General features: G+C 37.3%; 1 protein-coding gene across 1 annotated transcript in view; it reads left to right on the top strand.

Moving 5' to 3' along the window:
• CA8 (carbonic anhydrase 8) overlaps window positions 1-17,040 on the top strand; it is a 161,150-nt gene that overhangs the window by 88,017 nt on the left and 56,093 nt on the right. Inside the window, exons 5-7 of the mRNA XM_036765137.1 lie at window positions 1,969-2,031; window positions 3,328-3,376; window positions 4,736-4,848. Of these exons, the coding sequence (XP_036621032.1) occupies window positions 1,969-2,031; window positions 3,328-3,376; window positions 4,736-4,848 (225 nt within the window). The remainder of the gene's footprint in view (window positions 1-1,968; window positions 2,032-3,327; window positions 3,377-4,735; window positions 4,849-17,040) is intronic.

Here is a 17,040-nt window from a genome sequence, read left to right as displayed (position 1 = left end):
AAAGGAAGTTGCCAATGAAATCATTCATTTTTTTTCCTAATAGGAAGCTATTATATGTTAGAAAAGGAACTAATAACTAAAATGCCCTTTTGGATATTCATAATATCACTTAATTTCTGTCTGTCTCAATTTCCTCGTCTGTAAAATGGAGATAATAATAGCACCTACCTCCCAGGGTTGTTGTGAAGAGCAAATGCGAAAACAATTGTCAAGAGTTTGGTACAGTGTCTGGAACACAGTAAATGCTATACACATGTTATCTGTAATTGGCTATTATCATTGTCAATAATAATAATAATTTACATTCATATGGTACTTTAAGTTTTTTAAAGTGCCTGACATACATTCTATCATTTTATCTATGGACTTTAATTACTTTTTCTTCACCATGTTGATAAAGTATGACTAGCCAGAAAAAAAGAAAAACAAAGAAATTAATTTGTGCTGCTTTTTTTTTTCTAACCTTAGAAATTCTATCCAAGTAGACTAAATACTCATCCTACCCCACTCCTTATCTGTGATATCATTAGTGTAGTAGAACTTCCTTTACTGATGCAGATCTGCAACCGTCCTTTACCTTATCATTTTAGAGACTGGCCTGGGAAATTCTGACTCTGGCCAGGCTCGCATTGAGCCAGTACTTGACACATACAAGACTTCAACCTAGATCTTTGTGAATCAGCCGCAACTCTCCATTTCGTTGGGCTGGCAAATGTTAAGATTCTTCAGATAAAACAACAGAAAACAAAAAAAGTGAGAACAAGAATCTCTTTCTCACTTCTCCTCACCTCCCAACAATAAACCGGCTTGTGGATGCTACTTATTTCACTAAAAATGAATTGACTTTAAATAATATAATTCAAAGAGCGTGTTCTTATGAATATAATTTTAAAATAAAAATTCTATGGCTAAACTATCTAAGATCATGGTTATAGTACTTAATGTTAGCCTTATTTCTATTACTACGTATCTGTTTGTTGTTGTTGAGTTGTTTTTTGTGTCCAACTCTTCGTGATCCCATTTGGGGTTTTCTTGGCAAAGATACTGGAGTGGTGTGCCATTCAATCTCTAGCTCATTTTATGGATGAGGAAACTGAGGCAAACAGGGTTAAGTGACTTGTTCAGGGTCACACAGCTGGTAAGTCTCCGAGGCCAGATTTGAATTCAGGAAGATGAGTCTTCCTGCCTCCAGGCCCATTGTGCTACCTAGCTGCCCATATATCTGGTTTGTTGTGGCTGTTCTTCCGTGATGATAATGGAGATGGGAAAAAATTCCTCTGTTTTGCTGTTCTGCAAAGCTGGAGATGAGATAAAGATAAAAAACAGAAAGGTTTGGCTATGCTTTTGTTGCATTGGGTTTTTTGAATATTTTATAAACAAAATGTTATATGTCTGACATTTTCATCTTATGATCTGACGTATCATCGTTTCCCTGCTATACAATAAAATGAAAGTAGAATGAATTGTTGCCCATTTGTTATCAAATTACTTTGTTGTGCCAGTTTTAGCTACACTTTTGATTTCATATAAATATTATTGTTATTGTTCAGTAATTTTCAGTCATGTCTGACTTTCCTTGACTCCATTTGGGGTTTTCTTGTCAAAGATGCTATAGTGGTTTTCGATTTCCCTCTCCATCTCATTTTACAGATGAGGAAACTGAGGCAAAAAGGGTTAAGTGACTTCCCCAGGTTCGCATAGCTTGTAAGTGTCTGAGGCCAGATTTGAACTCAAGAAGATGAGTTTTCTTGACACCAGTTTTTTTAGGGCATTTTTAGATTTTTAACCCCCTAATTTTATTTCATGGCACTCTATTATGACATAGTTACTAATGTAGAAGTAATTGAATTATTCCAAACAAAGAGATGCCACTTACATCAGATCATTGACTTATTATAATATTTTATACAATAACATTGTGCAAAACACAAATCTTCATTTTTTGGTTGTTTATTCATTATGTTTCAGATAGGAAAAGAGCACATTGGCTTGAAGGCAGTGACTGATGTTCTCCAGGATATTCAGTACAAGGTAAGTCATTATTTTAAAAGAGGAAAACAAAACAAAACAAATCTTGTTGTATGAGATGTATAAATCAAGTTGTAAGGCAAGTATCAAAAAAAAAATTCCCTTAGAAGTATAATGAGGAAACACAAAATTACTGCGATTACACTAAGAAAAAAGAATATGACCTGAAAGATGGTATTCAGGTGAATGACAGTCATAGGAAAATGTCCTTAAATGTATCATGGAATCAAATTTTGAGCAGATCATATTATCTTACAGGCCTATATTGAATGCATTTTGGAATTTATATTTGGGCTACAGTGGGCCTAGAGAGAAGTCTTGTTTTGCTGCCATAGATACAGTTTTGGGGCAATGCCTATTTGGTCTAAAAGTTCTCAGGGATATCAGGTTCATTTCACAACTAATTTGGAGATCAAGTTTTTTCAGTTCCACTTTGGATTAAATTTGTGGGGTCTTGGTCTAGTCTATAACCTTTCAGAGAGGTAGAGCAGTCTTAAAGTGCAGCCACAGAGAATATCTCAAGAGGCTCCTTTGACTAGCCTGGAGTCACTTTAAGAGTGGATTTCAAAGGGCACACCTAGGCAAAACTAAATTCTTATGACCACTTCAGTCTAACTGCATACATTAGGGCTGGGAAGAGGAACCTCTCATCTTGCTTCTTATTTGATTGAAATAACTGGGAGTGCAAAAGATGTTCATGTTTATGCTTCAGATATTATGGTATTAGTTATTGAAAAATAATGATCTAAGTCCATTTCTTGTACTTGAGTTTAGTTTCTTGGAGGTATAGCTGATATCTCAATGCAACACACAGAAAGTAGACAAACTCAATTTGGTACATTAACATGAACTCTCTTGCTTTGAGTAAAGAATTAATATTTTAAAGTTCAGTTTGGGGTACATGCAGTATTAACTTTCATTTTAATTATAAACACAAGAGCAGATCATTTGGGAATCTTAAATGTCAAACTTTGAATGATGATATAGATGTTTTCCTTACATTCAAATCTGGTATCAAGAGAAGGCCACTGGACCCCATACATTTTTATCCTTGGAGAAAGTTTGCCTCTTGGTAATTAAGAAGAAAAAAATCATTAGGAGAATTACAAATAAACATAGAGTTATGGTACACTTAATTTGATCAAAACTTCAAATTTATTTCTGGCCAGAAAACAACCCACTAAATATTGAAGACTCATTGAATGTCATTTGAAGAGTCTTCAGCCATTTTATTTTGTATTTTTTCATGCTTCACATTTGAAAATAACATGAGGTAAATTTGTGCTATTTTTTTCCCAGGGGAAGACTAAAATAATACCCTGCTTTAATCCAAATACTTTGTTACCAGGTAAGTGGTCTTAACACACTGAAGTTAGTAAAATGAATTATAACTAAAAGTATGAGTGAACATTATGCTTTCTCTTGAATTTATACCTTTGTATTTTCAAAAGCTTTTGTTACAAGTTCTCATCAAATAGCATCTATGAGTACAGAAGTCATGTACCAAATTCCAGTAGTTACTAACATGGGAATAACCCTTTGCCAACAGGACAGGGAATTTGTCAGCTTCATGAATAATGGGAAAAATAATCATGGCAGCAGTAACAGTTATGAGAAGCTTCTTAGTTACACAATATTTATCATTTTATCTGCACATGACTGGATAAGGTAGCTAGGACAAGTGGACCCACTAAAGGTTGGTCCTGCCAATTTCCAAAACACCACTTATACATTACTCAATCCTGTACATAAAATTGGGGATTCTCTTTTGTAATGTCATTTTGCCAGTCATCAGAGACCATTCCATCTCAGGTAGTGATTAGACACAGAGTTGTTAAGCACCTTGTGAAAGGGGGATGAAATCTCTATCATCAGCACTGTTATGCACAACAAAAAGGTATCAAGTGAATAGATCCATTTAGCTGCCTGTGTAATATAAAGGAAAAGAAATTAGAAAATACATCTTAACTGTTTAAACACTTGTAGTTTTCTTAATATTCGAGAAGACTCTCCATAGGTAAGGGAAATTTGATTCCCTTAACCTATACTTCTCAGATATAATCAACTTCTCCATCTCTTCTGTATGTTGAAATGGTGCTTAAGCACTTTTCCATTGTTCTTTCTTTCCCCCTGGGGAGATGGATTATGTCTTTCTTAGCTATCCATGTTAATAAATGGATTGATTACAAAGAAATAGCATATCATGTTGATCACAGGTTTTTGGTAAGTTTTTTTCTCCGTGAAATTTTGAAAGAATGAAATAGGTATGAGTTACTTTGGTGTTAAGAGTAACTTGAAAGAAATAGCTTGATAAGTACTCTATTGAAAGTCTCAAGTATATTTTAAAAGTAGTTGTTTTCTATAAACTTGGATCATTGTAATAGCCTTTTCTTCAGTCTCCCTACTAACTAGGTGACAGAGTGGGTGGAGCGCTGATCTTGGAGGCAGGAAGACCCAAATTCAAATTTTGCCTCAGACACTAGCTGTGCCTACCTGGGCAAGTCACTTAACCTCTCAGCCTCAGTTTTCTCATTAATAAAGTGGGGATTATAAAGATATCTACCATTTAAGACTCTTGCAAGGATTAAGTGAGATATTTATAAAGCACTTTTCAAACTTTAAAGCACTATATAAATGCTACATATAATTATTCTTGTTTAACATGTTACTGTGATTTCTTTCTTTCTTTCTCTTAAAAAACAAACAGATCCTCTTCTCCGTGATTATTGGGTGTATGAAGGCTCCCTTACTATCCCACCTTGCAGTGAAGGCGTTACTTGGATCTTATTCCGATACCCTTTAACCATATCCCAGATACAGGTAATGGTTGTACTTCAACTTGGAAGGGATGATTGAGTTTTGTTTCCACAGAAATTATATTTCTTAGGCATAATTTCTGAAGCCTAAGAAATCATACTGATGGCTAATGTAAGAGATAAACTGATTGCAGAAGAAAGCAGTGGGGGATGAGGTTGAGAGCAGACACTTTCTTTTGTTTTGAGAAGGCCTTTTTCCTGTATTTCAAAAAGTGCCAGACCAGGTGTGGCTCCTCAAAGATAAGGCCCATGGACCCAGATGTTGTCTTAGATAATGGGATTCTTCTTTTGGATATCATGGGCTGAATCTTCATCTCACAACTTTTGTCAACTCTTAGCAATTGAGAAAATTCCTACTATGGAGATCATAAAATCTGATGTAGACTACCTGGGATGAGACTAAAAGCATTTATGACTTGGCATTTCCTTTACTAAATAAAGTATAAAGAAAATGAGGATGAAAAGGGGAGGGAATTGAAATGTGGAAATGAAAGATGTAAGCAGGAGTGGGGGTTTAGGTGCTTTTGGACAGACTATAAACTTGAAATGCCTGGCCAATGGGATACAGGGAGGGAAATGGGAATCAGGATGAGTTTTAAAAGGATTTGTAATTGTCTGGAAGGATATATGTCTTTATGTGGCACCAGGGCTTTTGCCATCTCTGGCAAGAGAACAATTAATTAAATCTTTCCTTAATTCACTGAGGGCTGTGTGGAGTTTTTTAGTAAGATGATTATTTCTCACAAACTGCTCACAAAATATAATTGTGAGTTAAAGGTTATTTTTTTTTGCTATAAAAAAGGATACATCAATTTTACCTTTACATCAAAGTCAGATTTTTGTTGTTCAAATATTTTCAACCATGTCTTACTCATTGTGACCCCATTTTGGGTTTTCTTGGCAGAGATACTGGAGTGGTTTGCCATTTCCTTCTCCAGCTCATTTTATGGATAAGGAAACTGAGGCAAACAGAGGAAATTGGGGCAAACTGACATGCCCAGGGTCACACTAGCCAGTAAGTGTCTCGGGCCAAATTTGAAATCAGAAAGATGTGTTTTCCTGACTCTAGGCCCTGCCCTCTAGCTACTAGGCCACCTAGCTGCCCCTTAAAAATCAGATAGAAACCATATTTTTTTTTAATTTTTGTTTTTTAGAAACCATATTTTAATATGGTAAGGGGCCATAGTCAAGAATGTTGTGGGCCTCATGCAGCTCACAGGTTTTGAATTTTGATACCTCTTTGAAGTAATCTACAGTTTTAGGGGATAAAGAGCAGCAAAGTACCTTGACCTCAAGGTATCCATCTGCAGAGGAAATTGCCCTGTGAGTTCAGGGGTGCCCTGAGGCAATATCTATACCTCAAGACTTCATTGTATCTGTGATCAATGTTAAAGGTCACAACCCTTCTATACCTACTGATTTGGGGTAAATTTTGTCCATGAACCTCAATCAATACTCAATACACGGTCTACCCAATGTGCTTAGATTGTTCCTTTAGTTCTTTTAACACCGTATGAATACTAGTACAGTATGTAAGATGTCTGCCATCAACCTATGAACATGCTACATGATAAGCTCACCTCCTTTTCTCCTCATACAGCATTCTGATCACATCTTTTATGCTATTTTTTTATGGTTTTTTTTTTTGCTGGTTAGTTTGCAACCTACTCATATCTGTGGTGCACCTATTGATTGTACTTTGAGTGACCCACAATTTTACCCACAATTTTGGAAGCTATAGAAATCTATATTCAAGAGGTTTTAAAAAGTTATTATTGACTTTGAGTTCCTCAGATTCCTTTTTTGGATCATCCAATTTCTAGTATATACTTGACCTGCTATAGTCTAATGATTTCTTTTTTCTCTTCATTTGGCTAATCTTTCCATATCTTAAAAGATTTCTTTTCTTCTCTTTCTGTCCCTTCCATTTCTAATAGCTTTCTTTCCTTTGCTAGGCAATCATGAAGTGTTTCCATTTGTTCACATTATGTTTTTAGGTCTTTACTGTGTATTTTCATTGGAATTTCCAGGAAGTTGTCTTTAAAATAGTTTATAGACTTCCTGTAGGCTATTTACTGTTTTAGAAATTACTTTCAGTTCTTGCTTCACTATTGCTGAAAGTTGGTTATAGTTTGTTCATAATGTGATTTGTCTTTTATAATGAATCATACCATCTGCATATATAATAGTAATATATCACATTGTATTGTAAAGAAAATCACTTTTTCCACGTGTCAGTTTCAGTGTCCTGAATTAATCTAATTGTTCTTTAAATGTTTTTAAAAAGTTGCCATGTAAAAGGCAAAATGCAGGGACTAGAAGCATGAATCTTTTGTAATTAATAGGGTTTAGAATAACTTTTACCTATTTTTTTCTGACAATGGTAATATAGTCAAAGAACCTTGAGGGATAGATTATCTTGTCTATCTTCCTGCTTCCAATATTTCAACATTCCAATATCACAGAAAGATAGCTAACTGTGTATTTGCAGGAATATCCATTTTGTTGTTATTGTTCATTTGATCCATTTTCCTTCTCCAGCTCATTTTATAAATGAGGAAACTGAGGCAGAGAGGCTTAAATGATTTGCCTAGGGTCATAGAGCTAGTAAATGTCTGAGGTCAGATTTGAACTCAGGAAAATGCATTTTCCTGACTCCAGGCCCAGCACTCTATCCTACATGCCACCTAGCTGCCCCCAAATTCAACAAAATTTTCTAATAGAAAATATAGTTATATGATTATTATTTATAATATTTTATAATCTATTTGCAATTATTTTAATCACAAATAACATTTTCTACAAATACTGGAGTCTATCATATATCAATTTATTTGTAGGTAATTTTTTTTACTTTCTTGATTACTACTGTGGTATTGTATATAGTCAGAAATTCTAACCTGAGTCTTAATAGAATTTAAATGCATCCCCTTTTGTCTTGTCCTCAGTGGAGAAAGATAACAAAATTCAGATTTACTAATATAGTAGTATCAGTTCCTTCATATTAAATTCAATTCCTCACAACAAATATTTCTTAAGAGTTTATTATATGCAAGGCAATCTTAGGTACTAAAAATACAAAGACAGGGATGACACCATCCTTTGAGGGTCTTACAATCTAGGGGAATGGAGAATAATGAATTAAATATTCATGCAGATAAATGTAATACCATTACATAATGACATTTCCTGGTACTTACCTTTCTGTCATGCCCATATCACCACTGAGATTTCTTATGATGTCACAGTCCATTTGTGTGTACCATATTAACTAGAGAGAAGACTGAAGTTAAAGCAATCTCCTTAAAATGTTATACACAAACATCTTCCATTACAACTATAATTGACATAGGGTATCAACTTCATTATTGATTTGCCCAAAGCTATTCTATTTTTTCTTATCATATTCATCACTATGACTCTCAGCTCATATTTAATTTCTCTCTCAGTTTTACCATCTTCACCATTATTAACTTTTTTAATTCAATGAAATCATAATGAATTTTACCTATAGAACTAGAAATTTCTCAAATCCTTTAGCTACAGTCTGGATTTATTTGTTCCCTTAATATTTTAATTCAGTGGCAAAACAGTGCTGAATAGACTTCTCTGTTTTCCAAACGACTTATATGAGGAATCTATCACCACCATTTCTTTAAAATTCACAGGGTGACTTTTCCTTATACTTTTTGATACATTTCCCTTCCTACCTCTTATTTCGATGAGGCATGATTTTATTAATTGCTTATAAGATTCAGAATCTCTTATAAAACCATATAAAATAGCTATTTAATTCTCTGAATTATAGTACAATGCACAACTTTACAAATGGTTAAGTCAAAAGCAACAATTATTCACAAAATATTATCAATTCTCAGTCTTAGTTGGAAAAGGCTCATAAGCCTGCAATGGCCAAGCTTTGCCACTAGATGGTACTTGTGCACAAATTTAAGATGCCATGAAATTTTAAAATTAACCTATCTGGGGAATATAGTTGGGGACCCTTGTCTCCTTTTGGGTAAATATATATGTGGATGGAAATATTGGCATGTTCAAAGGAAAACCTATCCACAATGTAACATCTTGGCGAGTTTGCTGCATTTTTGTAAGGCCCTGTTTAATTTGGAGCATTAGGGATATGTAGAGAACTTTTGTAGAATTATTATTTATTTATAATGAAGGTTAAATCATTGTGGTATTTACTGCAGCAATAGTTACACAAGCTCTTGATATTATATGAAAATATGTGGTTTGATATTGGTTTGCATAACACTAAAGGTGCTTCCTCCCTCCCTCCCTTACCCCTCCTTCCCCTCCCTCCCTCCCTTCCTTCCCTGCTTCCCTCCTTTCCTCCTCCCCTTCCTGCCACTAAATTATGCCTTAATTTTTTTCTGTTTGCTGTGACATTACAGCTTTTTATAGGTTTTCATGATACTTATTAGAGGTGGAGATGTTATTATAAGCAAATAGTTCTATTTCCTCAGAGTCATTTCCTCATCTCATGCAATCCTGAGTCTAAGGATGAAGAGTAGCCTGGTATAATATTCTAGAGAGTCAGTCTATGAATGAATGAATGGATGAAAAAGCATTTATTAAGCTTTACAGATACAAGCAAAGAATATAATCGCTGCCCTTAAGGAGCTTACCTTCTAATAGAGGAAGACAATAGAAAAAGGGGAGCTGGAGTTAGAAAGCAGGGAAGTGGGAAAAGGGCCCTATAATTTGGAAATAGTTGTGAAGTGGCATTGTGGCTTGCTTCTGGGCAAGATAAGGCAAAAGCTCATCTTTCACACTCTGGGGTGCCAGGGTAGAAGTCTAGAGTCAGAAAATCCTGGGTTCAAGTTGTTGCTTCTGACACTATCCTGGGTATGTGATCATGGGCAAATCAAAAGCCCACAGTATCTCCCTTTTTTTTTTTAGCCTAGTGCCTTCAACATACTAGGGACCATAAGTTGCAGATGACTTCCCCATCTGAATTGTCCTAAAGGAATTTCCATGCTGCAATTCCCCATACCAGTGGAATCTTAGATTTTAACCAAATAGCTTCCTGACAGATCCATGAGTGTTTACATGGACAGTCAATTGGGCTCGGTAAATTCATTTGCATATTATCATTATTGTGAAATTAGCATTTATAACTGAGCATCTTTATTGTTATGGACATTATTTTGAGTTGGGTTTGCTATATTATTATTTGTTTTTAGTCCACCAAATTACAATTTCTGCTTCACTTTACTTCAATAAGCATCTGTGATAGATTCATTATTTTGTTGGGATAGATTTGTTCTTCACTGAGAAAAATTCTAAACTTGATCAGTCAACCAACCAACGAATCAAACATTTATTTAGTGCTATGTGCCAGCACTGTGCTAGCAATTGGGATGCAAAAACAACAAAAAAAATGAAAGCAATTCCTACCTTCAAGAAGGTTACATTTTAATGCAACAGACACAATCCTTAAAAGATGGTCCTTAGTAGATAGTTTTCATGCATTACCATGGCCAAAATATTAACTACCTACTATCTATAACTTTTTATTGATGACCCTATCTGAGCTTAGGCTAGTTCTTGGATGTCAGTCAGTCTATTGCCTTTACTTGCCTTTCCAGCTTGAGAGGGTTTTACAGAACTTTTATGTTGCTAGCATGTTTTTTGAGTCCATGTGATTTCCTCCATTTTCTAATTGGCCACTGATGTAGGATTTAGTACAGGATACATTCTCTAATGACAAATAATGCTATAATAATCTAGCCACTCTCTTAGTCTTACTGTGAAGCAAGATTTTAGAGCATGTGCATTCAACTGGCTCTGCTAACTTATTTACCTTTGTGTCTCCCTATATTTTCAATGGTGACCCATAGCTCCACTGGAACAATTTCTTTTAGGATCAGCTAGACACTTACTAGATGTGTGACCCTGAGCAAGTCACTTGACACCTCTCAATTTTCTCATCTATAAAGTAGGAATAATAATAACATCTACTTCATAAGGTTGTTGTGAGATCAAATAACATAGGGGGCAGAGCCAAGATGGCTGCTGGAAAGCAGGGACTAATGTGAGCTCCCCACCGAGTCCCTCCAAAAACCTGTAAAAAAATGGCTCTGAACCAATTCTAGAACTGCAGAACCCACAAAATAGCAGAGGGTAGCAGGGCTCCAGCCCAGGACAGCCTGGATGGTCTCTAGTTGAGGTCTATCCCACACGGAGCAGAGGGAAGCCGAGGGGAGCCGAGCCCAGCTGAGCCCAGCGTGAGTGGCGGACCAAACAGACCAGGAGCTGGGCAGAACGTGCCCTAGCGCCCTGAATCAGTGAGCTGCAGCAGTTACCAGACTTCTCAACCCACAAACACCAAAGAAAACAGAGAAGGTTGGTGGGAAAAGCTGCGGGAGTAGAAGGAGTTCTCCATTTGGCCACTGCCCCGGGGGCAGCGGAGGTGGGTCAACTACAGAACTAGAGCTGCAGTTGCTTCTGGCCCCAGGCCCACCTGGTGGGAGGAATTAAGTGGCAGATCAGAACAGGAGTGCAGAGCCTGCTGAAGAGCTAAGTCCAGTCTGGGTTGGGGGTTCTTGGGGAAGGAGGAGTGCTGGTGTGGCAGAGCTGGTGCATCCCCCCAAGCGTGGAACATAGTTCTCTTAACTCTACAAGCAGTCATATCCTGCTGAAAAACTCAAGGGTCAAGTTAGTTGGCTGGGAATATGGCCAGACAGCGAAAACACACCCAGATTCAGTCTCAGACTTTGGAATCTTTCTTTGGTGACAAAGAAGACCAAAACATACAGCCAGAAGAAGTCAACAAAGTCAAAGAGCCTACAACAAAAACCTCCAAGAAAAACATGAATTGGTCTCAGGCCATGGAAGAGCTCAAAAAGGATTTGGAAAAGCAAGTTAGAGAAGTAGAGGAAAAATTAGGAAGAGAAATGAGAAGGATGCGAGAAAACCATGAAAAACAAGTCAATGACTTGCTAAAGGAGACCCAAAAAAATACTGAAAAATATACTGAAGAAAACAACACCTTAAAAAAATAGACTAACTCAAATGGCAAAAGAGCTCCAAAAAGCCAATGAGGAGAAGAATGCCTTGAAAGGCAGAATAAGCCAAATGGAAAAGGAGGTCCAAAAGACCACTGAAGAAAATACTACCTTAAAAATTAGATTGGAGCAAGTGGAAGCTAGTGACTTTATGAGAAATCAAGATATTATAAAACAGAACCAAAGGAATGAAAAAATGGAAGACAATGTGAAATATCTCCTTGGAAAAACCACTGACCTGGAAAATAGATCCAGGAGAGATAATTTAAAAATTATTGGACTACCTGAAAGCCATGATCAAAAAAAGAGCCTAGAGATCAAATAACATAACATATGTAACCTATTATCTATCACGTTGGTACAGCTTCAATTTTCTCATGTATAAAATGGGAATAATTATTGGACCTACCTCACAGGGTTGTTGTGTGGATTAAATGAGATAACATATAAAAGTTATTATCATAGTGGTCCATACTGAGGTGTAATCTCCTTGAGGTCGGAGACTTTTTCCTTTATGTATTTGTATTACTGGATTTTAGCATAATGCCTTATACACAGTAAGCACTTTAAAAAGTCTGTGGAATTTAATTTGCTGAATTAATGTATTAATTCTCTCCTTAACCTTAACACTGAAAGCAGAAAACTAGTTAGAAATAGCTATTTCAGGCACCATTCTATAGAAACACCCTTATCATGGGCTGCTTAGGATGGTTAATTTCACTATCAAGGTGGATGCACTTTTCTGTGTTTTATGCATAGGCAGACAAAAGGGTCCCTGAGGGAGCTGTACTCTTCCAGAGAACAAACACAGAACTTTCCTGTAAGAGTACTGCTTTCTTCCCTTTGTATTATTCCTTGAGATTAGGCAATATGCTCTTGCGAATAGAAACAGCAAGCATTTGGGAAAAGAAAGGGGGGATAGTCTTAGAGACTCAGAAAAAAAGTTTAGCTTAGTCTGGGGACAATTTATTTACTTATTTTTTTGGAAGGGGGAAGGCAGGGCAATTGGGGATAAGTGACTTGCCCAAGGTCACATGGCTAGTAAGTGTGTCCTCTGAGGTCAGATATGAACTCAGTTCTGCCTGACTTCAGGGTCTGTACTCTACTCACTGTGCCACCTAGCTGCCCCTCTGGGGCCAATTTATATTCAGTAGTGCCCAGTCTTAGCCATAAGTAGTTCTTTCAGTTCCTTAGATAATTCCTGCTACACTTGGGTAGATGCAAATTAACAGGATATTGAAACAGGGGTTCCCGGTTTTCTAGGAATAAAAAGACAGGCCACATATTCCTGTAGTCAGTCCAAAATGGATAGATCTCAAAGTGGACACCCAGACACGAAACAAAAGAGTGGCATCCCACACGCCTAAGGTAGAGATTTCTCAAGTCCACATCATTCTCCCATGAATATTGCTTCTGCAAAACTTCATGGAATTTCATATCATGCAGTAGGACAATTATAAGTGGCAAAAATAAAATGATAAAATGCTAACACTGCCTTTTACATAAGGGTAAATTACCTTATACAAATTGTATAATACTATTGTATTGTATAAGGTTAATTTCATACCACCTTCCTCAATCAGGGTGGTGGCTAATGAGCATATATGTATTTTTTTGCCTAAAAGAATTTATTGACACATAACTGCTCCCTTGCACTCTCTCTCTCTCTCTTTCTCTCTCTCTCTCTCTCTCTATTTTTGACAACTAAGTCTTCTTTTTCATAAGTGCACAACAGGCCTGATTTTCCCTGACTGTTCATTGGCTTATTTATTTACTATCCAATGTCTGTGTCCTTGCTATATTGAATATGACATGCTGAAATATGCTTTAGGCTAAAGGCCTCTGCTTGTTATCCTCTTCAAATAGGACACCAAAGGTCATGTAGTAGGATAAGAAGGGTTGCATACAAAGTGGATGGAAAGGAAAAAAAATGATCAAGAAGGACAAATACCATCTATTGTTAGAGGTAATTCATGATCATGATCACTACTACTACCACCACCACCACCACCACCATCAATAAGAATTTATGAAGAACTTTCTACAAGAAGACAGGACTCATTGAAAAAATCCCTGATTTTGGGAAAGACTGAAAGCAAAAGTAGAAGGGAATGGCAGAAAATGAGATGGATAGATAGTGTCATGGAAGCAACAAACATGAACTTGGAAAGACTTTGGGAGAGTAGAGGATAGAAGGGCCAGGCACACTATGGTCCATGGGGTCATAAAGAGTTGGATATTATTGAATGGGTGAATGACAACAATGCTATGCTAAGCATTGAAGATGCAAAGAAAGGTAAAAGCAAAGTTCCTGTCCTCAAGGAGCTTATATTCTTATGGCGGTGGGGAGAGACTATGTATATACGAGATATATACAGTACAATTGGAGGGAAATCTTTGAAGTGGTGTGTGTGTGTGTGTGTGTGTGTGTGTGCACGCCAGAAAAGACTTCACAAAGAAGGAGGGTTTTGAACTTTGTCGTGAAGGAAGCCAAGAAAGCCAGGAGGCAGAAGTGAAGTGGGAGAGCATTCCTTCTATGTGTGGGGGATAGCTAGAGAAAAGGTATGGAGTCAGGTGATGGAGTATCGTGTTCAAGGAACAGCAAGGAGACCATTGTTGCTTGATCATAGATTACGTGAAGGTGAGTAAAATGTAGGAAGACTGGAAAGGTAGGTAGGAACCAGATTGTGAAGGGGATTAAAAGCCAGAGGACTTTAGATTAGATCCTGGAGGTAATAAGGAGATGATGGAGTTCATTGAGTAGGTGGGCTGACATGGTCAGACCTGTGCTTTTTGTATCAGTAAGGCAAGATTCATGACCTTGACGATGACTGTGAACATGCCTGTATAGTTCGGAATCACAAAGAGATTCTCTAGGTAGAAGGGAGGGGAAGTATAACATCTATTTAGACATCAGAGGATCAAATCCCAGAACCAATATCCCCAATTCGACATAGCAGTAATTGTATTTCAAAACCAGTAAGTCCACCTCAATGTAACAAGGAAATTATAACACAGTATTATTGCAAAGAATCAAGTCATCCTGTAACCTTCCCCCCTGCTGGAGCCTTCCTGTAAACACTTATGAATCCCAACTGTCTGCTTGCCTGCATTCTCTCTCCTCAGTTCTCTGGTCTCTGCAGCTCCCTGGTCTCTATTCTCTGCAGCTTTGTCGACTTGGAGTTTTTACTTCTCCTTGGACTGAATTCTGACTTCTAACCTTAATGGCTACCTTCTGGGTATATATACTCTTTTTAGGGCCTGGGCTTCATGCCCAATCAGCAAAAGGGTGTAGGCCTGGGGCTTAGTACTTAGTAAGTAAAGAGTGTAGGCCTGCCCACAAACAAACCTCTAATCAAGCTTCCCTTAACTAGCCCCACCTGAGGCCTGTTGAATGGGTGGGAAAGATCTTTAATCACTGATTGACATCACAGCTTTGACAGCTGAATGGAAGATAGAATAGAGTAAGAAGATAGTTGTGCCGGGGAGACCAACCCAAAGGCAATAGCCCAGGCATGAAGGCATGAGGGCCTGAACCAGGGTGGTGGTCATTTGAGCGGGGGAAAGGGGGGATATATGAAGGATGTTGTGAAGATAGAAACAACGAGACTTGGTGATGGATTGGGTATATGGGGTGAGTGTGAGTAATACTAGTACAATGCATAGAAAGGCAAAGTAGCTGATTAAAGGTAAGACAGGGGGCTGATGGGACGGACAATAGCTAATATGAAAGAAAACTGCCAGTGGTTTTTCACGACACCAGTGTTAGGGAGGAGAAATGGTACAGCACGTACTGGCTTCCACCTTGATGACTGACCATATTTTGTGGTGCAGACAGATTGCTGCATCAGTAAACACTGGGTGGAAAGTGTTGCCAAGTGTTAATTTTTCACTTTATGCCTTTGCTCCTACTGTTTATCTGATATGTTTACCCCTTGTCTGTCCCAATCTCAATATTTTACTTCCTTTTTAGAACTATGACTTTAGTCTTCTAAGCTTAAAGATTTTTCCTTTACGAAGTATAAATGCTAGTGTTTTCAAAGCACATCTCATTTGATCCTCATGACCACCTTGTGAGGTAGGTGCTACCATGACCTCTATTTTACAAATGAAGAAATAGAAGGTGAGAGAGATTGAATGACTAGCCTTGGATACCTCAGCCACTAAGTGTCTGTGGCAGGATTCGAAATGGAGTTTTCTTTATTCCAAGTTCAGTGCTTTAATCCATTGTGTTACCAACTGTACCTAGTAGAGGGACTACACCAGTGATTTCATTTGTACAGAGAACCCTTGGTTGACAAAAGTCCCACTACTAATGCAGGTTAGTACTTTTTCTTTACTTTATAGTCTAGAGCAGGCCTGTACAACCTGCAGGTTGTGGGTGGCAGATTGTACAGTCCTGTTCTAGGAGGTTGCCTAGGGCACCTAGATAATAGAGTGGACAGAGTGCAGGCCTGGAGCCAGGGAGACTCATCTTCCTGAATTCAAACCTGGCCTCAGATACTCTCTAGCTGTGTGATCCTGAAGCCTGTTTGCTTCAGTTTTCTCATCTGTAAAATGAGCTGGAGAAGCAAATGGAAAACCACTCCAGTGTCTCTGCCAAGAAAATCCTAATCGAGGTCACAACTGAACAATAACAAGAGGGTTGCCTAGAACAGTGGTGTCAAATTCATAGAAACTGGGGTCCACAAAACTATGCATAAGGATTTCTGAGGGGCCACATATTGATTTTAAAACACCACATATTAACACTATCTACGTTCTATTATATTTTTATTTATTTTTGTTAAATATTTCCCAATTGCATTTTAATCTTGGAGTCCAAAAACCTGGGTTGTGAGTTACTTAACTCCCCCATGCCCAAGTATCCTCATCTTTAAAAGAGGGATAATAATGCCTAGAATGTACCCATATACTTGACAGGATTATTGTAAAGATTGCATGCAATAATCGATTGGATAGCATTTTGAAATCAATAAATTTTTCTCTTTTAGAGAAAAATTTATTATTGCCTTTTATTTTTATACCATTATCTTTTCCTGACATACTGACGCCCTCTGTTGATGGTTTCTGGTAACAAAAAAAGATAATAAAACAAAACCAACCCATGGTGATCATATCTGACAATGTACATTGCACTCCATACCCATTGAGTCCCCTCCCCCTGC

Source organism: Trichosurus vulpecula, chromosome 1 (genome assembly GCF_011100635.1).
Source record: "Trichosurus vulpecula isolate mTriVul1 chromosome 1, mTriVul1.pri, whole genome shotgun sequence".
NCBI classification, from domain to species: domain Eukaryota; kingdom Metazoa; phylum Chordata; class Mammalia; order Diprotodontia; family Phalangeridae; genus Trichosurus; species Trichosurus vulpecula.
The sequence above is the reverse complement of the archived record's forward strand: the minus strand, read 5'-3'. Positions and strand labels throughout refer to the sequence as shown.